The 25,767-nt window shown below is 41.0% G+C and overlaps 1 protein-coding gene across 2 annotated transcripts in view; it reads left to right on the top strand.

Moving 5' to 3' along the window:
* Nucleotides 1-94: 94 nt before the first annotated feature.
* The window catches only part of ADK (adenosine kinase), a 265,882-nt gene continuing 240,209 nt past the window's right edge, over nt 95-25,767 (top strand). Inside the window, exons 1-2 of one of the 2 annotated variants that reach the window (XM_058028956.1) lie at nt 95-230; nt 15,066-15,140. In XM_058028956.1, coding sequence (XP_057884939.1) covers nt 169-230; nt 15,066-15,140 — 137 coding nt within the window. In that variant the 5' untranslated portion in view covers nt 95-168. Of the gene's footprint in view, nt 231-8,493; nt 8,600-15,065; nt 15,141-25,767 lie in introns of those variants that run through there. The other variant, XM_058028957.1, reaches the window with a different exon arrangement.

The raw sequence follows: 25,767 nt of genomic DNA, 5'->3' as shown, positions 1-25,767 counted from the left end.
GGGCGGCGCGGGCTCCGCTCCCCGCCCCTTCAGGCGCCCGGCGCGGCCGTACGTTCGTCCCGGCGCCTCCGCCCCCCGGTGGCGGTGCCGGCGCGGTCGGCGGGGCGGATCGGGGCCGGCGGGCGGGCCGAGGAGAGCGGAGCGCACCGCACGCCGCCCAGCGCGAAGATGGCAGCGGGGGAGCCGCAAGCCAAGAAGCTCAAGCTGGAGCAGAAGCAGCAGCAGCTGAGGTAACGGGCTCCAGGACGGGCTCTGCTTCGCGAGCAACCCCTGCGGGTGCCGGAGGGCGGCTGGTGCTGCCCCCGGCGGAGGGCGAGACACGTGCCGCCGCCGCGGTGCGGTCAGACGCCGCCGGCAGGGTCCCGCCGCGCCGGCTGTGCTCGGCCGGGCTGCGCGGGCTGTGCGGGCGGCCCCGCCGCGGCACCGGGCGCACGTGGAGGCGGCGGCGGGGCCGTCCCGCCGCGCTGCTCCGGCTCCTGCCGCGGCACCGCTGCCCGGGCCCGGCGGGTGCCCGGGGGCGCCGCCGCACCGGGCTCCCCGCAGCAGAGGCAGGGGTGGGTGGGCGGCGCGGGGGTCGCGCTGTGCCCTGGGGTCGGGTCGGTCAGTGCTGAGCATCTGGATGGGGTGCGGTGAAACGGAACGCTGCCCGCAGCGATGGCCCCGAACTAGAGCACAGCTGGGGTTGTCAATGCTTCTGCCTCCCCTTTGAAAACAGCCTCTGAAAAATGCCTATTAATACTCGTGCGAGAGTCTCTGTCCCCGTTGGACAGGAAACTGAAAATCCCCGTTAACAGTTACATTCTCTTTAAGACATACCGTATAGTTTTAAATATTTTCATATTGAAATAATGTGTGCGATTTGCTATACTTCCTCATTTCTGTGATTACAGTACAATAGCGCTCACTGAATCCCATCTGAATGATGGCCTGCACAGACATAAGTAATGTATTTGTAAATGTCATAGCAGAAAAATGTAAGGTTTCTCAATGGAGGATGCACAGTCAAAATGAGAACTCTGAGTACTGAGAGCTGTAGAGCAGCTTGGGGTTTTTTGGTGCAGTTTCAAGTTTGTTTTCTCAGGAATATTCAGATATGAATATAATTGTAAGATAGCTGACTTCCTTCCAAGTGTTCAGTGTATGAAGAGAATTAATGGCATAAGCCTTGAAAGATTCAAAATTATCTTGGCGATAACTGATAACTAATAACTCACTCAAATATAGCATAAAGGGGATGTACTTTAGTACTGAGATGAAAACAGTCTTTTTTGGTACTGATGTCCTTATTGAAAGAGCTAATCCTATTAAATTTGTCAAAGTCAGGGTACTTGCTTCTTCAGCAGCCAAGTGACTTTTCAAGTTTAATGATGGTTGACAAGCTCAGTTACAGATAGTAGAAGAGGGAAGATGTGGCTGAGCTCTGAAAGCAAATAAATGGCAGACAGGGAGATAAGGTTGTAGTCAAAAAGCAACAGTTATATCCATGGCCCTTAAAGCAAGATGAGGCAAGAAACTGGCAGCTGCAATGTTTCTGTTAATAAAGTTTATTAGAGGAAACAGCATTTTAAGATGAAACATGAGAAAAATTTAAAATTTGACTATATTATTGGTGTTCTGAGTTAAAAATTTAAAGGTCGTTTGCAGTGGAATGAAAGGCAGTGGTGACATGCTCTGGTAATGACTGACTAAACTGCAAATACTACTTCTGTAAGGTATGATAGATAAAACATGAGGAATGTTGTTAGAACTTGCATATGCTAATTCTGTTGCAAGTTATTTCAAGCCAAAGTATAAATAGGCTCCAGCTCTGTTTCATAAGAAGAGAAATGCCGTAATTAACTGGTGATCAAATAAAGTTAATGTGTGCTGTTTGCCACAGGTTGAACTCATGAAGCAGTTGGTGGTTGGACTAGATTTAGCAGACCTCAACACTCATTGGCAAGAACGTGTTTGGCTGAGTGCTGTTGTGGGACTTAAAAGCCACTAGAGAAAGTACCAGACTGGTTGAGGTTCCCTGACTTGGCTGTATTTGTAATGAGATTCAGTTGTTAATGTAAAGCACTGCTAGATAGGCTTGGAAACAGTTCCTCTATAGATTAGAAAAGAAGTGAAAAATCACTTAAAAATTTTTGGAGCTCAATAACTTCATACTTGTTATATCAAGAATTTGAGGAAATTATAGAGAATGATTCCTTCTTCTCAACATGTAGGTCTGAGGCTCTCCAGTCTCTTCAGAAGACCATGTCTAATGGATTCAACAAAGGCAGTTGTACCATATTTATCCTCTCAAAGTGGCTTCATAGAGGTTTCATGGATACATTTTTAGACCCTTTTGATCTTTTCAGGCAAAGGAAAGCAAATATAACTCCCTCATGAGGTGGCAAAGCTGTCTGGGTTCAGGAAGGTACACTTGTTTGAAAGCAGTATAGGATGGCTGGCTTTTGCCACCCAGTGAGCAGCACACAAAGCCCGAGACCCAAACTGGTATTCCCAGCTCAACAATGTGTTGTGCTGACATTCATCTGCTGGGTGGCAGGTTTTGCATTGTCTTTATTGAGGCTTGCAAATCCCCACTACAAACCAATGGGCTTTAGGCAAGGCCATCAATGTGTGCTGCCTTGTTTCGGGCTTCTGACTGCATCTCTGCTGTGTGAAGTAGAATATTATTGTACGTGTGTGAGCTGCTCTGTTTGAACAGAAAATGGGCTTGCAAAACTGCAAATGGCTTGTCATGGAGCAGCAGCATCAACTTGCTGGAAACATCATGAGGTGTTACTTTAGAGGAGAATTACTAAGGATTTGTGTCCTTTTATATTTGGTTTTGTTAGGGAAGTCTGTGAAAACCACAAGCAGCTTCTGTGAACAGCCTGGTACAGTTATGAAAGAATTTGGACATTTTCTGTAGGAATGTTTGAACTTATATGTACGTGTCTGTATAGAAGTAGGCATGCTCATTTTTTCCTTCTGCACACAAACTTGTCAAGTCCCTTGTGCTGCGTGATGACCTTCTGGCTGTTCTGCAGCTGCTGTATTGATTGAATAGTCATGACGTGGCTAGTTGTTTGAACAAATCAGTTTATCTAGAAGACAATGTAAGCATTGAGTTTGGCAAATAGTTCATAATAAAAGTACAGTATTCTTACTCTTCTGCTATTAAACATCTCTTCATTTTAAGAATAAATTGTCAAATACTCTGTGAATAATTGTTATCAAAAGCAGTCCTTTGTCATTACTGTTCCAGTAGATTTTAGAAAGCTTGATACTAGTGGCTCTAAAAAAATATTGCTAATTTCACGCATTTTAAATTTTTTTAATAAGCTGACTTTTAATTTAATTTAGCTTATTCCTTCATCAACTCCTTATAAATGAAAGAGTGAATATTTTAATATAGCTGTGACTAAGCTTTCAGTTAGAATTTAGTAAATAATTTTTCTTTCTCTTTTATCTCTTGGTTTGGGTTTGGGCTTTTTTTTGTTTGTTTTCAATTTCACCTTGCTCCTTATTTGTATTCATTTCAGTTTTTGTCTTCACGGCTTTTTTTTTAGTTTTTTTACTTTCCTATTTCTTATATCTGCAAATACAGGTAACATTTTCCATGTTGGTACTCGTAACGTCCTCAGGTCAAAGAAAGATCTGAAGCCCAAGCACTTTGCTGTGTTTGTTCCCAGAATTAAAGCAATAGACTTTTTCTTCAGATGAATATTTAGTCCGCTTTAGAAAGCAGACAAATGCTCTTGAGGACCCTAGCAACAGACATTGCTAATTTTGTTTTATTTAGGATGTAACAGCAGTTACCTTCCCTTCCAAGCTGTGTTGACAGAAATACATCCAAAACCGGAATAATTTGCAGCATGGAAACTCCTGTGCTCTTACAGTGCAGGCACTGCTTCCCATTGTTCAGATATGTAACTCTCAAATTACCATTGTCAAGTGTCTTCACCTGGCCTTTGATGTAATCCTCTGGGATTCTGCACAGCATGTGTCATGTTTCCACAATTTTGTGTTCTTGTTTTGGAGAAGCTTGCTGTGGTGTTTCATCCTTTTAATTGAAGTAATTCCTTGCTTTATTGTAGGGAGTGTGTAACCTGAGGAGAAAGAGGTTGTGGGAAGGCTCTTTGTTCTCTGGACCACAGGCTCTCTTTCCTTGCTGATGTTACCTGCAGCCCACCTGGCCAGCAGAGTCACTCCCCCAGCAGCAGTTTAGACATAACAGCTTTGGCCAAGACCCTGCAGAGAGGTGCAGCTCTGCCTTGCTGGGCTAAGTCCTTGCTTCCCTTAAGTCACTGGGACTAGTCCTGTCCCTGAGGCTGCCTGCAAGCTGGATTACCTGGGAGAGAAGAGCCAGTGTAAATAGGCCTATTTCATCTTGAAATTGTGTTTTCCTGAGGTTTGAGTTCCTTCTTTTTCAACTAAAGAAACAGTTTGTGTAGGATTACTCACCTCATTAGATCTACTAATATTGTTTATGAACAGACAAGGAAGGTGCCCAGGAAAGAGACTTGAATGAATGTAGAATTAGCTGACTATGGCGTTAGTATAGCAATGTGAAATTTTGTAGCACGAGACCTTGGCTTACTCTGCTGTTGCTAAGGTATATTTCATGTGGAAATCTTGGAAGCAAAATTCTGGCTTGTGATACAAGGTTGTGATATTGAATTTTAGTAGTTACTTACACAGGCACGGCACACAAATATTTCACAAAACCAGTTTCAGAAGCAGGGAATGGGTTGCTATCTAAAGGTCATTAATTACTATTTGCTGACAGTGTATTGGAAAACCTTATCATCTTGGAAAAAGTAAATTGAATTTGCAGATACAATGTGAACACAATGTTTTTTTCAAGGCTGTTCATTTTTTATTTACATAAATTGATTTTTAAAAATGTATTATTCATATAATGTATAATAGTAGTACAAAATATTGCTATTTATATAATATCAACGCCTTTTGTGTGAAGAAAAAAGTCTTTGGGTATTACTCAGATTTCAGGGAAGGGAAAGGGATTTTTTTCCATTTTGAACTGTAATAATTTCCATAATGATTATTTGACCACAGTCAAAGCTGTTCTGCACTTGAAGGATATGGTAAGATAAAGCTACTTGCTGGCTTTATGCTACCTTGGGATTTCATTTACAGTGAAAGATTGTTGTGGGGTTTTCTTCCTCGTACGTTCAGTGGTACAAAGCAGTTGTAACTGTCTCAAGGGCTATGTTATTTGATTAGAATAAAATAGAAGAAAGTATAGATGTCTGCAGTATGCTGAAGAGTTAGCATATTTATAGACTTTCCTTTGCTTTTACAGCTGAACACTCTGTGAAGTTACATGGAAAGAAATGGGATGATGTTACAGAATTTTAAAAATAATAAAAGATTTTTAACACTTTGCAAGTAAAATCCATACAAGCTAAAAATGCATCTAATTTTATGTTGCAAGATATTAAATTCTCTCTGTAGAAAAGTTTCCAAAACAACTGTTATAATAGAAGATATTTGCAAGCTCTGCAAAATGCTGTTATTGAAAGAGAATTTGTGGACTTGCTGCTCGCTAGTCCCATTTTATAATGTCTGCTGGGGCTATTGCATAAAAGATCAATCCTGCAAACAGATGGGCAGCTTATCTAAGATCAACCTTACTTTTGTACTTTGAAATTGAGTGAAAATATGAGGGCTGACAGAGAACTTTTTGTTTATATATTACACACTGTAAGATTTATACCAAATATTTGTGGTGTAAAACATAACACATTAGTCCAAGGCTAAGGCCTAGATTGCCTATCGGTTACACAAGTTACAAATATATAATGTGTAGAGTTTCATGGATTACTTCACTAAAGTACAATTTTAAATGTTCTCATATGTCTGCCTGTTATTTTATCAGGTAGGGGTGGAGTTAATTTTGAATTTATAGTGTGCTTGAAAGGAAACATTTTAGTGAAATAACCCGAGGAAGTTGTTTATATATGTAGAGAAACTGACACAGTCGTGAAGATTTCTCTCTTGTATACTAACAACAACAGTCAAGAAAACACAGTGGTTAGACTGTGTCAGACCTTAGATATTTTTAGATACAAAAGCTGTAAATTTCATGTTTCTCTCAGGGATTTCTGAGGTTGGATCACATGTGAAAGCAAGGTCAGCTGCCCCATGCAAGCAGAGGGAGTTTGGAAGGTCAGGGATCCGGAAGGCTGAGCAAGTTCAGACTGCCTGCCCAGCACGTACATGGTGGGACTGCAGGTTGAACTTGGGGCACAGGCATTAAGTTCATCTCTAAAGGACCATGAGTCATAACTGACCATTTTCCCAGCAATACTCTGGTTGCTGTTTCTCCACTTCCTTAGGCTAGGGCTAGGTCTGGACGTGTAGCAGTTCCCTGGCCAATGACTAAAAACACAGCGATAATGGTGTAGAGTTAGGTGGTGTCTCGAAGATGTCAGTAGCAGTAGAACCTGTGTGTGTGTGATAGCACAGCCAAGATGATTGGGCACGGGGAAGAGCTGCAAGCTTATAAAGTGCTATTGACTGCTGTTGAGGTGCCATACATGCTATTCCACGAAAAGATGTTGATATTTTTTAGAGAAAATATGCTCAAGTGGTAAAATTTAGAAACATTTGATGGTACCTCATTTGGCCTCTTGCTCTGTGGCTTGCTATTCATAATATGCAGCTGTATGTTGCAAATTACTGTAAATATAATTAATGTATATATTTTTTCCTTTGCATATCTTTATGTGTTTGTTAAAATCAGGCAATTATTTATGAGACAATCTACAACTAGATTTTTTTTTTAAAGGTTTTTAATATTTTGAATACAGTGATAGAACCAAGAAGACAGCTGCATTCTATAGTTATATACAATAACAAGTTACGTATCTATTACTACATTTGCTGGTGCTGGCATCCTCCTTCCCCACCTTCTAGGTTACAAAACAGAGGTTTGGCTATTAAGCACTGAAACTGTTAAACTGGACATAATAAATAGTTCAACATGAATCAGAAGATGCAACCATTATGTATCTATGTATTTGCATTTCAATAGAGCTCAGAATCCTCCCTCAGGATTTGAGGACTCTTACACATTGTGTTGCAATAACAGTAAGAGGATGGATGTGTTTCCTACTCTTAGTCTCCTACTCTTATTTGACTTATCAGGATCCCTGACACACATCAATAATGAGAATTTTGTGACAAGTTCAATAAGTGGTGATTATTTTTTGAGTGTCTGATTTAGAGAACCTAGGTGATTTGTCCTACATCAGGTATTGAGCATAATTTTTTCTGTTATTTTCATGTGACAATGCAGGTCCTTGACCTTAATCAATGGTCATATTTTGTCATATTTTGGCATCATCTCCTCTGAGAGGAAAATTAGAAATATATGGAAAGTTTGGCTTTAATTTTTCTGAGTACAATATTCCCATTTTGCAGATGGAAAGGAAGGGAAACTTCGGACTAATAACCACAGGATTATGAAGTTGTGAAGTTTAAATATTTAGTCAGAGGTGACACAGCAGTACTTAACAACATGGGATTCATTTTTGGCAAAAACAACCTATTGGCTTCAGTTTCATGAATCAGTGCTTCTGGTGCTAGTAAGCTAACAAAGTAAGTGCCGAATCTGCACAATGTGGCAGTAACTTTGACAGCCAAATGAGGAGTGACGATAGAAACCTGGCTTTAGCGAGGCTTTCCCTTTCTGATACGGCGGTTCTGCCAGTGTCAGGCGAATAAGAAAAGGCAGTAAGCAATGCCGGGCTGCCCTTTTCTTCCCGTGTTTGCAGCCGTGTCCTCTGGCCGCCTGGGCAGGCGGAGCGCTGCGTTCCACAGGTGGCTGCCAGGCGCTCCGGCAGCCCGGCGTGAGGCGATGTGCTCCGGGCTCGGCGGCCCGGCCCCGCGCCCTGCGGGGGAAGGCAGGCTCCGCACGGGGTCACTCGCTGACCCAAGGCACAGTTGGATAAAGAGAATGAAAACGGGTTCGTGTCGAGGGTGTAGCGATCGTGTGTCGGGGCGGGCGTCAGCCGGGGCGGGGGGTCCCCTCGGTTCCCACGGCCCCGTGACGGCCGAGGGGCAGCGCTGCCAGGGGCTCCCCTGGCCATCTTTACTGTGGGCGGTGCGGCTCGAGCCCCGCACCTCCGCGGGGCTACCGCCGCTAAACTTTTTTCGGTTTTCCTTGGCCAATTGTCACTGTCTCCCACGCTGGCCGCCGGGGCTCGCGGAGGGGACGGCAGCGGCAGGAGCTGTGTGGGAGGCGCGCGCTCTCCGCCCGTACCAAAGATGGCGGCCGAGGAGCCCGGGGGTGCCGGGCGGGCGGCACCGCTCGGTACCGGGCGCTACCGAACCGGGGCGCGGGGCCCGTCGGCAGCGCCCCGCGGCTCCTCGCGCCCCGCGGCCGCCGCGCAGGGCCCGGGCCCGCCCCGCCGGCCGCCCGGCCAATGGCGGAACGCGCGAGCGGGCGGGGCGGGGCGCGCGGTGGGCCGGCCGAGCGCTGCCGGGCGCTCAGTCGCGGCTGAGGCGCGGGTGCCGGGCGGAGAGGTGACGGCGCGGCTGCCAGGGGACTCTGCTGCGGGCGGCCGGGCGGGCGTGGAGCCATGGCCACTGTCAGGTAATGTCGAGCCCCCGCGCAGCGCCCGCAGCACAGCCTCGCATCCCGGGGGAAGGGGCGGCGGGTGCTGATGCGCTCCCGCTGGCGGGGCGGAGGCGCCCGGCGCGATGCTCCGCCGCAGCCGGGCTCTTCTCCCCGCTGTGTAATCACGGTGCGGGGCAGCGCGGCTTCGTCCCATCCCTCTCCCTGTGCCGCGAGTTGGTTTGGTGGCTGCACGCCCGCTCCCCTGGGGCGAGGAAGGAGGGAGAGCTGTGCCGGTGCCCCGGCGGCCCCGCAGCCCCGTGGGAACAGCGCTCCCGGGGCGCCGCGGTGGCTTCTCGCGGGCAGGTGGGCGCGCCCGGCCGGGGCTGCCAGCGGCACCGGGAGCGAGAGCCCGAGCAGCGCCGGGCCCGCAGGTGCTCCGCTGATCCGCGGGGCGGTGGCCGGGGGCCGCGTGCGGCGTCGCTCGGCGGCGGTGCCGCTGTCACAGGTAGCGCCTGGGCGTGGGCGGCCGCCGCCCGCCGCGGGGTGCCGCCCGCGGGCGTGGGAGGATGCGTGTCCAGGGGCTCCGGCGGCCGCTTTGGAACCTTAAACCCTCGCTGTGGCTTGCCGTGACTAGAACTGGATTTTAAAAGAATCCCCAATAACGAGAAGAGGAGTGTTAATAGCGGGCTAGGCTCTTGGCAGGCTGTTGGAACTGCGGTGATATCAGCCTGTCAGCAAACCCGGAGGATGACAAACCCCCGTAACTTAACATTCAGTGAAAGGAGTTACTGTGAACAGTTTTTCTTCCCCAAACACTTCATCTCAATATGGGGTTGTATTGTGAGGAAGAAACAATTGTGAGGTAAATCGGTAACCTTTGATCGGGCCTTTGGCTGCTCAAGAAATGCCTAATAATTATCAAATTGCCTTTATAATTCAAGGCAATTCTCCCATCTCCTCTCTCCACCCTCCAAACTCTGTGTATCAGGTTTCACTCACACTGTTTCTGACTGAGACGGTAACTTTGAAATTGCAATAGTATGTCACTGTTGGGGCTTGTGAAGTTAGTGCAGCTGTGTGAGGAGCTGGGTAGTGGTGGAACAGTTTTTTTCTGCGGCAGCCTTGCTTACATAAGGCCGAAGCTTTTAGGCTTGTTTTCAAAGTTGGAACTTGTGAGTGTGTCACTTTAGAAAACTACAAAAGTTTCATAATAAATGAAACCTTCACTGAAGATGTTTCTCTAAGTCAGTATGTAAATATGTAACTGCTTAGCCAAATATTGTCTTTGCTTAAGACCCATGTCAGGAAAGCATGTGAGCAGTCCAGCAGGCTGCCTTATGTGTTTAAGGTCTATATGCTAAAGTGATTTGCTGCCCAGTGATGCAAGAAAATTGTCTGAACTCTGGAAGGATGGGATAATAGTTCTAAGGTATTTTGTGTTAGATGAGTTACTTACTGATATATCGTTCTACTTGTAATGATGTTCCATGGGTATGTGGGATGAGAGAAGGATGCTCTTAGTTAAGAGCTTATAGCTAGTCAAGTGCTATAAATCTGGTACTATTGCTGTTTTGCTTTAACTAAACATAAAAGTGACTTTTGGTAAGTTCAAATCTTGTGTTATATGGGGTTTTAAACTGAAAAGGATATGCTGAGGACAGCTTAAAATAAGGCTTGTTTTTGCCTTACTTTAAAGGGCTTAGTGAAACCCTTCAGAAATACTAATATTTAAGACCTTACAAGATCATATCTTAAATTTGTAAAAGAAAGACTAGGCACACAGTGTGCTGCCATGCAATTGCACACCCAAATGTCTCAGCCATGTTTAAGGCTTTCTGAGTTGCCAGTATCCAAAGGCCCAAAATATTCCTCTGTCTCCATGCCAGTAGCTAATAATAAGCTTTCACTGATATTTTGATGTTGCTCTTCCACGGAAGCGCGCAGCAGCCTGGGATGATAACAATATTGTGTGATAGTTGGATATAGTGCTGCTAATGCTCAGCAGCCAACTTCAATCAGGACCATATTTTAAAAAATGCCTGCAGCAGTAGAGCATGAGATTGGACACAGCTTTCCAGATCATTCAGTTGCAGTTAATTTCGTTGGCTTCTTATGAGGTTCAAGGGTAGCTCAGCACTGATGTTTTGGGTTATTTTTTGTTTATTTGTTTGGATTTGTTGTTTTGTTTTTATCTAGTTTGGTTTCATGTTATTACTTCTGCCACTTGTGATAAGAGTAAGGTGTGAAACACTGGCCATAAAATCAGTCATATTAGTAATGTCTGAACAAAACACCTAATTAACAGGTGAGGATTCATTTATACCTAACGAGTTACATTGCTTGAATTCGTAATTGCAACTCACACTTCATGTAGTCCTAAGTTAAAAGCCAAACTCATAAAATGAGTTTGCTTGTCAATAGTTACGAATGTGAATGTGATGTACATCAAAGCTCTCTGTAGTTACTGTTCTCTAGTTTTGCCTGCTAGATGGATGGTGTATTTTGTCCAAACAACTTTTAGATTTGTACATCTTATTTGAACATCTTATTTGTAGTTTGGAGTTTAGAAAGTATGTATCTTGTTCATATATATGTACTCTTTGTGTGTCTATATGTGTATGCACATAGATGCTGACTGTATAGTCAATGATACGTGCCCTTAATTTGTGCAGGTGAAGGAGTTATCACCTGCTTCTTGAAGAACTGATCCAGATATTCTTTTGCAATAGGTTAGTTGGGTTAAACAAGAACATCCTTGCTGAATGGTCCCAGTACTCCAGGGAGGAGAAGGGACCGGGGGGGGAGTCAGGGAGGCTGGGGACTACAAAAGTGGGTTCTGTGGTAGAGATGTGTTCCCAAATAACCTGTGTATTGTGGAATCTCAAATTGCAGGAAATTATTACTGATTCTTCACTATGTTTTATCTCTAGTTGGTTGGAAATAATCACTGAAATTTTAATAACTGCAGATGTCCAGTGTGACTGAACAGCAAACATAAGGCCTCTAAGGTTCAAATCTGCTGTTCAAACAACTTGGTGAGAATATAACTGTTTAATATCTCAGTTTTTCACTCTGGAGACATGTAAATTTAGCATTCTCCAGAATCATAAATGTTTGGTTTATTTTATGCTATTTTTTTTTATTTTTACTGAGGATCAACCTGAAACTAAGTAGTTGCTGTACCTCATGTAGTGCCACAAGCAGTGCCATAGTATAAGTGTGGAAACTTTGCAGCTCCTCCAGAAGGGAAAGGTGATTTGCATTGCACTACATGTAGCCAGTGTTGGGTTAGTCAGGTTGAACATGCTACCAATTTACACAGTCAAGTCTTCCCTTTAACAGCAGCACCTTCCAAATTGGTCAGAAAGCTTGTATTAGAAAAAGGTGATCACAGTGAGGGATCCCAAAATCAGTTACATTGTAAAAGACCTCTGAGATGGAGTCCAACCTCTTAAATACCTGCTTATTGACTTTTAAAAATTTGTTACTTAGACTTTTCTTTAGACTTTTCCCGTTTTGCCCATAAAGGTGTATTTATCAAATACAGGGACAGTTAATGAAAAATACAACTCCAGTCCCCAGTACAAGTGGAGTGTATGGATTTTTCTTTTTTTTTCTTTTCTTTTTTTTCTCCAATGGAATGTTAATGCATATTTTTAAGCACAGAAGTTCTAATATCTCAGGGCTTAGGTAATTTTAACACCTAGGAAGAACCAAAAATGTAGAAATACATTTTAGTTGAAGACACAGAACTAGAGATTAGTGTATGTTATCTTATGTGTTTAGATTATTTGCAAAAATAGATAAACACTTAACTTGATTTCTTCAGCAAAACCAATGTTAAATCTACTGAAACGTTTATGTGTGTAAAATGTTGTCAAGTCCTGCTGTTCTACATTTTGTTTTGAGAAACAGCTATACTGAATTCAAGGAGAGTTTGCCCAGAAGTTTCAGTGGAATGTTTCTGAACATAGATTTATTAATCTAATGATAGCTACCTTGGCTTTTCAAACTTGATTCCAAATGGTGCCCTACATACAGCCTCTAGAATACTTGAAAGGGGATGATAATAAAATATTGTGGGCGAAGGAAGGCTTGGGAATGAGCAGGACTTACATGTGATGGAAAGAGCTGCCTGGATTAAATGGCACCGAAAGTTCTGGTTCCTGCTGCTGCTGACGTGTGAGGAGTTTGTACACATTATTGGCTTCATAGAGCTGCTGCACAAAGTTGCTCTTGTGCTGCTTTGAGCACATTGACCTGCAGGTTCTGTAGCCCACAGCTCATTGAATGTTGGGTAGCTTCTATTCTGCTTTTCCATTGAATGTGGTAACTTCTTCATAGGCGGTGACCTCAGCATGTCAGCTGTATTTCAGATGGTTTTTTCTAAGTACAGCTGCTCTTTTCTGGCATACTGACCATTAAAGTGCTGGCTCTTATACAGAAGTTATCCACTATGTGTTGTTTTTTTTTTTTTTTTTTGTAAGTGTAGTTATAAATCTGTTGATGTGTAGGATTTCGTAGCATGTGAGAATCACGTAAACATTAAGTACAGGAACATATAGCTTGGGAACAAATCTGTATTCAACACTTGAAAAGTTCTGACTTCATTCATTGCCCTATATACTACTTATGCAACACTTAGGTTTTACAACAGGGAGAATGTTCTGTCTTGTGACTTCAGCTGCAATCCCCTTTATCCTTATGTCTCCTGAGCTGTCATGTCTCTCACTCTTCTTGTCTTCTAGCCAGGTGTAACTTATGGGTATGCTATTTCAAACACTGTGCTGTTTGTCATGCTGACTAAAGTATTTAGCCAGTCTTACAGGTTTTTACTAAGCAGATGTTAACTATTCCAGTTAGGAGTGAGCTGGATTTCTGGCTCCATCTTCCACATTTTATTTACAGTGAAATAGCCTCTAAAGGATTGTCCATAAAGCTACAAAAACTAGGATACTTAAAACATGGCTTGCTGTCTCTCAGTATCAAGGTTATTAATCATGTTTTCCACAGTGCACCATTGGTCACTGTTCCACTGACTGCAGTCCTTCAAAGACAGGCTGCTCCAGCATGGCTTCTTCACAGGGTCACAGGTCCTACCAGGAAACCTGCTCCAGCATGGGCTCCTCTCTCCATGGGTCTGCAGGTCCCTGCAGGGTGGCTGCCCCAGCATGGGTGTCTTAGGAGGTCCCAGCCCCCTCTCAGACATCCACATTTCCAGCCTGGGTCTCTTGCATGGCTGCAGGACGATCTCTGCATCCCCATGATCTTCTCCATGGGCTGCAGGGGCACATCCTGCTTCACCATGATCTTCACCATGGGCTGCAGGGGCACTTCCTGCTTCACCATGATCTTCACCATGGGCTGCAGGGAAACCTCAGCTCAGGTGCCTGGAGGACCTCCTGCTCCTCCTTCTCCACTGACCATGGTGTCTGCAGAGCTGTTCCTCTCACATGTTCTCACCCTGCTCTTCTCTGGCCTCATTACATCTGCACAATAACTTTTCCCCCCTTCCTCTGAAATCTGTGATCACTGAGGTGTAATGATCATTTCTAGTTAACCCCACCTTGGCAAGCAGCATGCCCATCTTGGCTCTGCTGGACATGGCAGAAGCTTCTGGTAGCTTCTCACAGAAGCCACCCCTGTAGGCCCTGGCTACCAAAACCTGGCCACACCAACCCTGCACAGGTGGTGATACTGAAGCTACCTTTGCTAGCTGGAGCACGGTGTGCCGTGCTGGTTGGAGACAGTAGGTGTTAGTTTGGCAAGGAATGTGATGGGTTTGGATGTACTTCTAGAGAACAGCTGCATTCACTCCTACTTGACACTAGGCCACATAGCTAATCCTTTGGTATTACTGCCTTATCACCCAAGTACATGCTATTCAGGAAAATGTAACACATGGTTTCTGAATTAATCTAAAAAAAGAGGTTAAAGCTATCTGTCTCAAGAATACTGTTTGCAGTAATTTTGATATCTTTTTTCTGTGTGAGAGAAGTGAATGTCAAATTGCTTAAAAAGTACATCCACTGTACTAATAGACAGCTGCACTGTTTAAAATGGCTGACAACGCAGAATCTGTAGTTTCTTTGTTTCAGTTTAGTAGAACAGACTTAAATTGTTAATTATGTGTTGGTACCCAACAACTGAGAGGGTTCAGTGAAATTCTTATTACTCTGGTGTGATGCTGCCCCTGTCTAAAATTTGGTATTACAACTTCAATGTCATCCTTTAAAACTCCAGAACGTGGCATGCAGCTAAAATTCGTTATCCAAGTAAGTGACAGTTTAACAGAATAATGTGTTTATTATTGCAGTCTGTATTGATCAAAGATCACTGTGGGATGGTCCTTCACTCAAGTTTGATTCTGTGTATATGCCAGGTCACAGTGTATTTACTGTGCTGGGCAAAATGTGTATTCTTTTGTTTTTCTCTCTAATAAATTCTTTACATATACTAGAAACAGTGCAAAGCTAACATGAAATACTTGATTCTCTTACAGTGAAAATGTCCTGTTTGGAATGGGAAATCCTCTGCTTGATATCTGTGCAGTTGTGGACAAGGACTTCCTTGACAAGTAAGGCTTGATGTCGTTTTTTTTTAATGTCAGTTTTGTTTCCAGAATTATGCCTATAAATAAATGGCTACCTGCCTGTATAATGATGTATTTAGGCTGATCTCTGGGATTCTGGCCTTGTGCTAGAAGTAGCCAGTATTTGTCATTTGATTGTTCTTGCTCTATGAAACTGTGGTGGTGGTATCTATGAAAACCTGCTATGTTTTCATGTTTTTTTATCAATTTATTCTATTGTCCTCATACTCTCTTTGTCAGTCTTTAATTGGAAGGAGTCATCAATTTCAGTAAGATTTAGGTAGGTCTTGTATGAATCTTCATGTGCTACTTTTGATTTACTGTTACTGTACTCTTTTTCAGTGATGTCTGTGGGGTAAATAAGCCATTTCTGTAACACACCAAGAAGAGTTGTGCAAATACACCTTTAAAAAAAATATATGCATTTATCAGTCAGGAACAGGACTGCTTCTTATCAGGTTGTCTATTATCTTGCTTAAGCCTACTTGTTATGCTACCACCCACATAACCATATTGCTGGATTGCTTAATTGGCATTAAGCTTACTTGTTCTTGAATCAGCCTGGAGATCTGTCTTTTCCAGAGGTGTAAAATACAGTTGCTCTTTTAAATCTTTCTGCTTGAGCTCCATTTTTTATTGCCACTTTTTCTCTGCTCTGTAAGTTGATTTGATCTTTCAGAGTGCTTGCAATTTTTTCTTTAAAGTGTTAATAATTTTTTTCTCCAATAGTTATTTATTTTGTTAATGGGAATATGGCATCAAAACTGAATTTCACATCACCAAATAAGGAACAGGTACAGAGTTTTTATTTTTGAATGTGTATTGTCAGCCACAAATATTTTGTTCTGCAGCTTTTAATACAATAATTTGTCATCAATATTTAATCACTCATATTTTATCATAAGGTTTGTTTAAGTAAAAGGCTCTATGTTGTAAGCTGGAAACAAAAGACAAGAATGTAATGGATTGTGTCAAATTCAAACACCTGGAACTTTAGAAATCAGGTCTATGTCTGGAATATTCAAAAAAGTGAATTAATTTGGTGTAATTCTCTGCCTCATGTTTCCACTGATATAACTTGAAAGCTGGTCTCTAAAAATGAGTAATGCCCTTCTCCCAACCCAGTAATACTCCCCAATTAATCCTTATAAATTGCTGACATAAAAGAGATGATGGGATCTCCACTGCAGCACTGAAAGCCTTCAGGAGTGCATTGTACTTTTCACTGGATGTGATGTGCTGTGCAGAATTTAATTTAATTTAAAAATTCGAAGTCTTATGTACTCAAATTTGAGTCCTGTCAGACAAATTAAATTATGTCCTGGAGCAGCACATGCTCTGTGAGCCTTGCTTTACTTCCAAGATGCATTTTTGGGGTGTTGCATTATTGAAAGCCATAAGCAGTCTTCCCCCAGCAGTTTCACAGGAGCTTGCTGATGGTGTGGTGGCTCTGGTAATGACCTCAAAACTGAGGAGCTTGTTTACCTTCTGCTGCACCTCATATCCCTCTCCCTGTTAGTCAGGGTGTGCAGAGAAGTCCTGCAAACCAACAAGAGTGTTTCTACTCCAGGTCCAAACACCTTTTGCAACACTTTCTGAAATGGGGATCAGATCCCACCCTTCCTGTGCTTGTGAAGGGAGATAAAATGGAAAATGGAGCTGTAGAACAACTGCTAGAATAAAGTTGTCTAGTCAAATGCTGCAGGGAGGTGCAAGAGCATAGACATTTCAGGACTGTGAAGCATTTGAAAGAGAAATTGTTGATCATTGTAGTTTCTCTTTTTTCAATCAAGACCCGCAGCCATCTCTAGCCATGTAGTGTCAGCTTTTGGTATCTGGGCAACCTTGAGTCTGTTTCTCACCTCTTCTGCTGGGTGGGAATGTTTAATGGGGTTGTCAGGCCAGCAGGGCTCTGACTTGAGAAGGTAGCTTAGGCAAACAAGAGAAGTTTAGGTAAACACACATAAAAAATTCATGCATTTAATTTTTACAGTGTTTCTGTTACTTTATCCACTTCTTGTACATTCAGTTTTAAGAATAAATACCTTTGTTCAGAATAAAGGACTTGATGTTGCAAGTTAAATCACTATATATTGTCAATGAAATAAGAGTATTAAAATAAGTCCTGTAAACAGCTTATTTTTGTAACTTCTATTAAGAAAGTGCAAATTGAAGCAGCATAAGGAAGTATAGAAAGTGGCCTTTTAAACAATATTTAATTGGCCTACAATGCATGCTAGAAATAAACCTGAAAATAAACATAATGCAGTCCCCTTGCAGATTCTAAACAGTTTACTGCCCTGTAATACTGGTTTGAGGAACTGAGCAGTGTTGGAGGGCTGGGTGGGTATTTTTGGCTTGGGTTAGCAGAACCCTGATACTTGGCTTTCAAAGTGGATTTTGGTTTAATCTGATCTCCAAAGTGTTTTGCTCCCTTGACAAGTTTTGGAGGGCTTTAAGCCTTTCCTAGGAGAGGCAGTTTTAATTTATATCAAACAGAATTTCACCATGCCCATCTGAACTTCTCAGACCATATCAGCAGTCTGGCATTACCTGAGCCAGAGAAGCTTTAGCCTCTGTTGTGATTTCTGGGTCCCATTTCTTGCCTCTCTTCAGGGAGACAATCTGGAAAAGTGTTAGCAGCTTTGATGGCACTGTTGAAAACTGGTGATACCACAAACCACTTTAGTTTCTGTTTACAGAGCTGGAAAGAAGTCTTGAAATAAATATAGTCCACCATATGGCTTTGGGTAGTTTTAGTATCTGCATGAAAGAAATATCAAAAATGTGGTTTTGTTTTGGTGTTTGTCTCCTTTTAGTTTGCATCAACTCCATTACCTAGGAGTGTTTTTGTTTAATTTATCAAGATATTGATACTTACTCAAAGAGCAGCTTCTTAGGGGTGAGAGGAAAAGGAATAGAAGAAGAATTAATGCTTTGTGGGTGAATTGCTAACTATAGTTATGCTAATCTATGAAAATGACTTTGCTAACAGGTATTCATTAAAGCTTTTGGTGTACTCACTTCTACCTATGACATTTAACAGAAATGATTCTTCTACCTTCTAACTCCAGAAGGCATTTAAAAATAACTTAATCTACACTACTTACATTAAACTCTGATAAAATGGGCAAAGAAATTCGGATTAACATGCCAATAACATTTTAAGACTAAACTCAGTATTGCTGACTCCTGTAAATACTCCAATGTCGTCCTGCTGTTAAAATCTGGAGTTTGCATGTGTTTCATTGCTCTCCCTAGAGCACTTTGTTTTGCAAATATTCAGTATTTGACACTTAATTTAGCTTACCTCGTTGCAGTTAACTTTTAGGTTGTAGAGATCTGGGCATTACTTGTCACCTCAGGTGCACTTCAGTGGTTGAGAAATGAGTGTTCATGGTATGGATAAATCTTCTCTTGCTGGGTCTATGGCTGCATGAGCTGAGGAGGAGAAGACAATCAATGTTTACAAATCGACATTGACAGGACTGTTGTGCCAGCCCTGAAACTTCCCAATATGTGAAACCTTGTATCTTCCCTGACTGATCAGAGGGAAGGCAAGGAAAATACCTGTAATTGCCAGCACCTGTATAAGCATGGAAATGTTCTTCAGCCTATGCTGTTAAAAAGGAGTGGAGATATAGGGGAAATTAGGATATATGTTTTATTTATCACAGCAAGTTTCAAGAATCATATTGCTGTATTTCACTCTAATTTCTGGTCTCTTGACCAGAGCCATGATCTCATAAGTTGAGGTATGTTTACTACTTGGGCTGCCAAATTCCATTATAGTTAAAACCTGCAGACTATTTTGTCACCATCATGGTGCAGGATCACAAGTGTGATTACTTGTTGGTTGTCCAAGCAGACAAGTATTTTTCTCTTTAGGTCTTCTTTTTTTTTTTTTTTTTTTTTTTTTTCCCTTAAAATTAGGGTCTGTGGCAATCTTTGCACAAGTTCATTTAGAATGCTCAGTGTTGGAATTTTTATAACTTTCATGCCCTCTACCATCTGTTCCTTTGTTCTCTTCCCTGCCTTTTCTGGTGTAAATACAAACTATCTTTAAATCAAGAAGTGAGTTTATATTCTTTTCCCTCTTCACTGGAAAGAACAGGTTTGAAGAAACAGGGAAGGAAGAATGAATGGGGTGTTTGGAGTGATGGTAACCACTGAAAAGACTATTTCAGTGAAGGAAGAAATGCTGTCATTGAGATCCCTAATTTCACAAGTATGGATGTGGATCTCCTGCAGTGTGCTACCAACTTAACTGTAGCACTGAAAGAGGTTGGGTCCTTCCTGGAGATCCCAAGATGTGTGAGCATCCTTGGCCTTTCCTCACTGCAGAGTACTGGCAGAAGGTGATGGGTTAGTTGAGCACAAATTATTGTGCTAGAACACCATTAACATCTAGTAAATTAAACATTCTTGTGTGAAGCTATTTTAGTGTTTGCTGTGATGAAAGTAAGAAGATGCAAGAAGATATTTGATCCTTTTTCCAGTCTTGTGGAAATGTGGATTATAATTTAGAAAAAGTTTGTGAAGCAGCTTCAGTTGACAATTACGAAAAACTTGTGCTTACTTGTGTTAAATGTAGGTTAGTCTGTATGATCTGTGGCTTGTGTTATTCTCAGCATTTTCAGTTTGTTAACTTTGCTCCTGTCTTAACAGAAGCCTTTGTAGCTTCCCATAGCAAAAAAAAAAAAAAAAAAAAAAAAAAAAAAAAAAAAAAAAAAAATCAAAGGACTAATTCTTCTTCTATTGATGCAGTTAACTCTCATGAAGTGGCCAAAGGTCAAAACCAGAGGTGATTCTCTGTTCACCAAACTCAGCTTCAATGCAAAACAAACCCTTCCCCAAAAACTCATGCTGAAGTGAGCTTGAAAAATGAGAAGAACAAATGGCAATTCTGTACTTGGAAGTTGCAGTATCCAGGAATGCACAGCCTGCAAACATGGGCTTTGCTGCTTTTATAAGTGGGGACCCCCTATCTCCCTTCAGACTTGCAGCCTTTTCAGTTTCATTGATATGTTAACTTAGATTCTGTGCTTCATCAGCCCTCGGGAGAGGTCAATGGTTTTGTATTGCTTTGAGCTAGAAGTTGTGTTACCTGTTGTCCTGGTTTTGACTGAGACAGGGTTAATTCTCTTTCTAGTAGGTGTTGCAGTGCTGTGTGTTTTGGATGTAGTGTGTACTGTCTGTACAGGGATGAAGGTATGTAAAGTACATGGTAAAAACTTTAAAATCTCCCTGAAAATTTGGCCTGAGATCTCTCTGAAAAATCCAAAATTTTTGTATATTTCCTCCCCCTGCAGAAGATAATTTGGTGTATGATTGTTTCAGTAATTCCATTGTTTCAGTAATTCTTGGATGAGATTAATCCTGAATGTATTTGTTGCATTGGCTCATCTGGCAGAGAGGCTGAATAGCTGAGTGCTATATTATTACCTTGTGGTTTTAGTTGTATCAGTAGAAGTTAATTTAATTAGTCACAAGGTCTGAACATAAAACATGGTTGAAACTGTTGAGCCCAATTGCATCATCTGACTGCTGATAAATGATAAAAACTCCATTGTTTGCTTGCAGAAACTTAGGATGATGATTGCTGTCTTAAGAAGGTCCTCTTCATACTAATTTGTCTATAAATTTGGTAATGTTCCTGACAACATAATCACAGCTTTCTACAGCCCTAATGCTTGCTCCTAGAGCATTTAGTTCAATATGTAGTTTACATGTGTGAAAGATTTTAGTTATGCTCCGTTTAGAAAAGGCTGTTTGAAAAATCTCCTATGGAGTGAGTGTTGCATGAAGAGCTGATGTTTTCAGAGTATATAGGGCTTGAGCAGTAATTATGTATTTACCTGTAAAATAGAATGTAAGATGTTCACAAATGGGAAATATTCCACTCTTTTCTTTATGGTGTATTTTCAGTTTCTTAAATACTTCTATTAGTAATGAACTAACTGTAAATAATGAATTATTCTTTTATTTTTCCCATTCATCAGAAGACTTACAGATTTAATGCATGTCAGTAGAATGTCTATTTAATGGACGAATTGTATTCTTTAGAATAACCTTAAGCATGTGACAGATACACACACACACAGCTTATTTGTTTTTTCCCTTTGCTTACAAGTGAAAATTTGTTTAACAAAACTTTGTGTCTTGCATTACAAGGCAAATGAGGAAATAATGGGTTCCATTTGCATCTTTAATGCAAACAAGGAGCTTTAAGTGGAAGTGATCTATGAATTAACTAATTGTCTCTGGTTTTAATTAGGCAATAATATTAAATGAAAAGACCCTTGCTGATGATATCTTTGATGGAAAAAGCTGGGTCTTGTCCGTAAAGAACCAGAATCCATCTTAAACTCAATGGTAAAACTTTTTCTTTGAAAGTGTTACTTGCTTTTTCTACTGAGAAACCTTGCATATTAGAGTTTCCAGATGGCACAATTACAAGATTGATTTTTATTTAGGATACAGTAAACAAACATTGTGATTCATGTTCTGGATATGGTTTCAGGCACTCTTTTTAATTACAGATTTCCAAGATGTGATTTTAATATTGTTTTCCATTCCCATCCTGCTTGTCCAATCCAAAATTTTCAATAGCATAGTACAGATTGGAGGGGTTTTTTCTGCTACAGTAATAAAGTGTAGCTGATTGATCACTTGTGACTTGAAGAATAAAAAAGCCCAGTCAAAAATTAGCAATTATTTTACATAGTTTCAATTTTTTTACTCTAAATGAAATTGATCTCTCATGTTTTGGAAAAGATGGCTTTTTAGTGATAACATTTTGCTTGGAATATTTTCATCTTTCTAAAAACTTTAGTTTCAAAAAACTGAGATATTTAAGTAAATTGTAATGCTCATTACTACTTGATTAGTTTTGCTTCATTCAGGTTAGAATATGCATTCAGGTTAGAATATGCAATCTCAACAGTTTTTCTTCCCACGTTGCATTTATCAAGAAGAGAAAGACTTGTCCTTCCTTTTGAAATGAAATTCTGTCAACATTTCTTTTTAGTAACTTCCTATTACATCATGTTATTCCTGAGCAAAGTGCAGGTACCACACTGAGGTATGAGGTGCTTATGCCACTGAAGATCCCTGATCCTGTGCCTCTGTTCTTCGGCACAGGACCCTGCCCAGGCCTGCTCTGTGTTGTGCTTCTTCTTGTCCTGTTCTTTTGGAGGCAAAAAAAGGAACTGTTTGCCTTGTGGTCTCTGCTGCAGCCACAGGGAAAGGGTGGAGGCAGCCCATCTTCCTCTTAATTACTGGTGTTCTTGTTTTCCCGTAGCCAAGAGCTGGAGCAGGGTAAACTAGCTGTTTGAGTGTTGTTTTATGTTATTTTTGTCAGGGCAGAATCATCAATATTCCAAGTTACTGCAGATCTGTTTGTATTGTAGACTACAGGATGTTACAAAGTCTGCAGTTCCCTTATGAATTCAGAGTAAATGCAGAGCTGGGGAAAGACTATTTTCATTTTACAAACCCTTGATTCTTCTCTTCAATGTGTTAGCATACAAATTATTTTCATTTTTTAGTTTTACTTGAGACTTGTGGGTTTATGGCACATGAATACTGGGCAGCAGTGGCTAAACAATTTTTGGTGATTATTTTAGCAGATTGTCCCTTTACTAAAAAAATTTAGTAAATTTTTTTCCTTTTATTTCTTCCCTTGTTTTGTGACAGCAAAAGTGATTCAGTTTCAATGTAAGAATCTGAGGTCCACAGGACAAAGTGTGAAGGGGAGCAAATCACTGTCTAACATGACAAGCTGTACCAAGTGAACACTAGCATGAAGCCACAGAAATACAAACATTACCAGAACATTTTTTCAGTTCTTGTATTATTGAAGCTATTTCTTTCTTCAGTCTTGAGGCTGGGTTTTATTCTTTTTAAGTAACAGAAACTTCCCACTGGTAGGAAGGTAGACAATAAAGATTACTGTGACATTAGGCTGTCACTGTAGTCTGGAAGTGTACAGTCAACTTTCTCCATTAGAGATGAAACTATACCCAATTTCACTTCCAGACCACTCCAAGAAAAGGCTGCATGCAGTCTCACCTGTGAATATTAAGGTAAGCCTGGTGTCCTATGTGGCTTCAGGCTATCATAACTTTTCTGGTCTGTGTCAACATAAGAACTACAGTTACAAATGTAAATCTTCTGATTTCTGCCATTCACATTTCCCAGCAAAAGCAACAAAGTGTTCCAGAATCTCACATGTCTCCTATACAATTTATTTAGTATAGTTACTGTGTAGACAAGAGATCAAAGACCTTCTCCAAATATGATTGCAATAACTCCCATTTTTGCCAGAATATGTTCCAGTGTGTTTCACTGAAGCTGTTTTGAAATGTGCTTGTGATGTTATCTGTGGCAGTGTTAAACAACAGCCAAAATTCCAAACAGAATCCTCAGGACGTGTCAAGTTCTGTATGTAATTCTACAACCAGTCCTGGGACAAAACACTCACCTGGGCCTAAAGTGACAGGAACTGTCCAAATACCTCAGTCAGTCTGTTTCCTCTGCCAGACCCCTTGCATGTCTGGACTTGATGCTGCAGGTCCCACTGTGGGTGAAGAGTTTAATATATACTGAGCAGTGGCCATGTCTTGAGGCAAAAGGGAGGAACAGTTCTTCCCAGAAAGAGTAATTGCAGTTCCTGGTATGCCCCAGTGGCAGCAGAGCAAGGACTTAATCTCTCAAGAACGCTGCCCTACATCTCCATCTTAGCGTTGCTCATTCATTTCTCAGGATAAAATCAGAATTTTCAGTGCAGTAAAAAAGCTTTCTCTGCCATTTTCCCTGTGCTACTTTTTCCTAGAAAGCTGTTGACTATATTGGTTTGGATATGTTCATTGAGCATGGCTGAAATTTCACAGCTGTAATATTTGTTTGTAGCTTTCTGTTTGCTGCAAACAGTGTTAAAATAATTTGTAGAGAAGGCAAATTAAGGTAAATTAATTCCCTGACAATTACTATTTAAATTTCTGTAAGCTGGACTGTCCTGTATTAAGCCCTTGGGTGCAGAGACAGGTGATGAGAGAGGTGTAGCTTTTAGACAGCTCTGAGACTCATTTAGGTTGCAGCAATAATATGAAATGAGTACTTCAGCCTAGCCTGTCACAAGCAGAAGCACATTGATAAAGTTGTCTAACAGGAAAATGGAATACATTTTAAATTATAATTTTTTAAGAAAGAAGAGAGGTTTTCACTGATATGTAAGACTTACTGTTAGTTTCCTTATAATTTCTAAATAGGAACAATGTGTATTTTATTAAATAGGATGCACCAGTCTTTTTCTGTGTCTCTCTATGAATGACGAAAAAGGTCCATTCTTAGCATTTTGAAGACAGTTAAATATTTAATGTCAATCAAGATTTAATACAGTCTCAGAAATTTCAGTTCCTTCCTTTTGGAGGATCTTGTTGCTTGAAGGTAATATTCTGGGCTGACTTGTGGTTTGTGAGGTCTTCACTGACGAATAAATGTCTTTTTCTCTGTCTTAATTGATTTTTATTGATGTGGCATGTATTTCTTTGTACTAGAGACTAAAATAAGTGCACTTTAGAGATTCTATTTTCATTTGTTCTTTTTGGAGATAGAGATAGAACAGATCTAGTATGGGGACAGAGCTGTAATTCAGTTATGAAATGTACTTTGTATTAATGGAGCCCAGCATAGTTGTAAGTTTGCAGTGTAATGTGTGTGTTAGTGTATCCAGAGTATTAACCTGTATTTTATTGTAGGTGTAGAGCCTATTGAAATTCATCCCCATGGCCTTTTAGAAGTCTACCTTCTCTGAGGAGTCAATGAAGAGTGTGTTTTCAAGTGTAAATTGAGTAGTTGGCAGTGCTCTTCATATATGGCAAACAGCGAGTCTTTATTTAGAAGAAATCATCAATATTTAGAAGAAATATATCTGAGGGTTGCATTAACAATCACACTACTGTGCCTTCTTTGAATTATATATCTGTGTGTGTGTATATATGCTAAATTCTCAAAGCAGAGCTCCTCATGAGGCAGAGGAAGTTATTTGGGGATTTTCAGTACTAGTGATAACAGGATCTGTTGTAGAACTGGTACAAGTTGGTCTGAACAATAAATTTTAAAGTGATAATAGCAAATGTAGGTAACTAGGAAAAGAAAAGGAGCCCTTCAGTTTAGATTATGTACATGTTACTTTAATTGTTGTTTTTCAGTAAGTTTTATGCAAGTAAAACTTTAAGACGTGATTGTGGAAACTGGTTTGTGTTTATAATCAAAATGAATTAAACTGCAAATGAGTGTTTATTTCTGATTGAAGATAATAGATATGTAAATGTTAGACGGTCATTTCAGAACAGGAACAATGCAAGAAGAGCTAGGAAAACTAAAGAAGTGGCTTAAATATTCGAGGCTCAAAGGAATAATAGTAATGGAGTATGTTAAGAGTTCAGTCTGTAAGGAGAATACCTATAGTTCTGCACAAATTGAATTAATATTTTATCCCTTGATAAAGTTACTAAAGGTCAACAAAATGTATTTCTACTGGTGCAATGAGTCTAGAATTAAGAGTACCAATTTAAAAAAATGCACAGAGTGTACAGCTTTTAAAAAG

Source organism: Melospiza georgiana, chromosome 8 (genome assembly GCF_028018845.1).
Source record: "Melospiza georgiana isolate bMelGeo1 chromosome 8, bMelGeo1.pri, whole genome shotgun sequence".
Classification (NCBI taxonomy): Eukaryota; Metazoa; Chordata; class Aves; order Passeriformes; family Passerellidae; genus Melospiza; species Melospiza georgiana.
The sequence above is the reverse complement of the archived record's forward strand: the minus strand, read 5'-3'. Positions and strand labels throughout refer to the sequence as shown.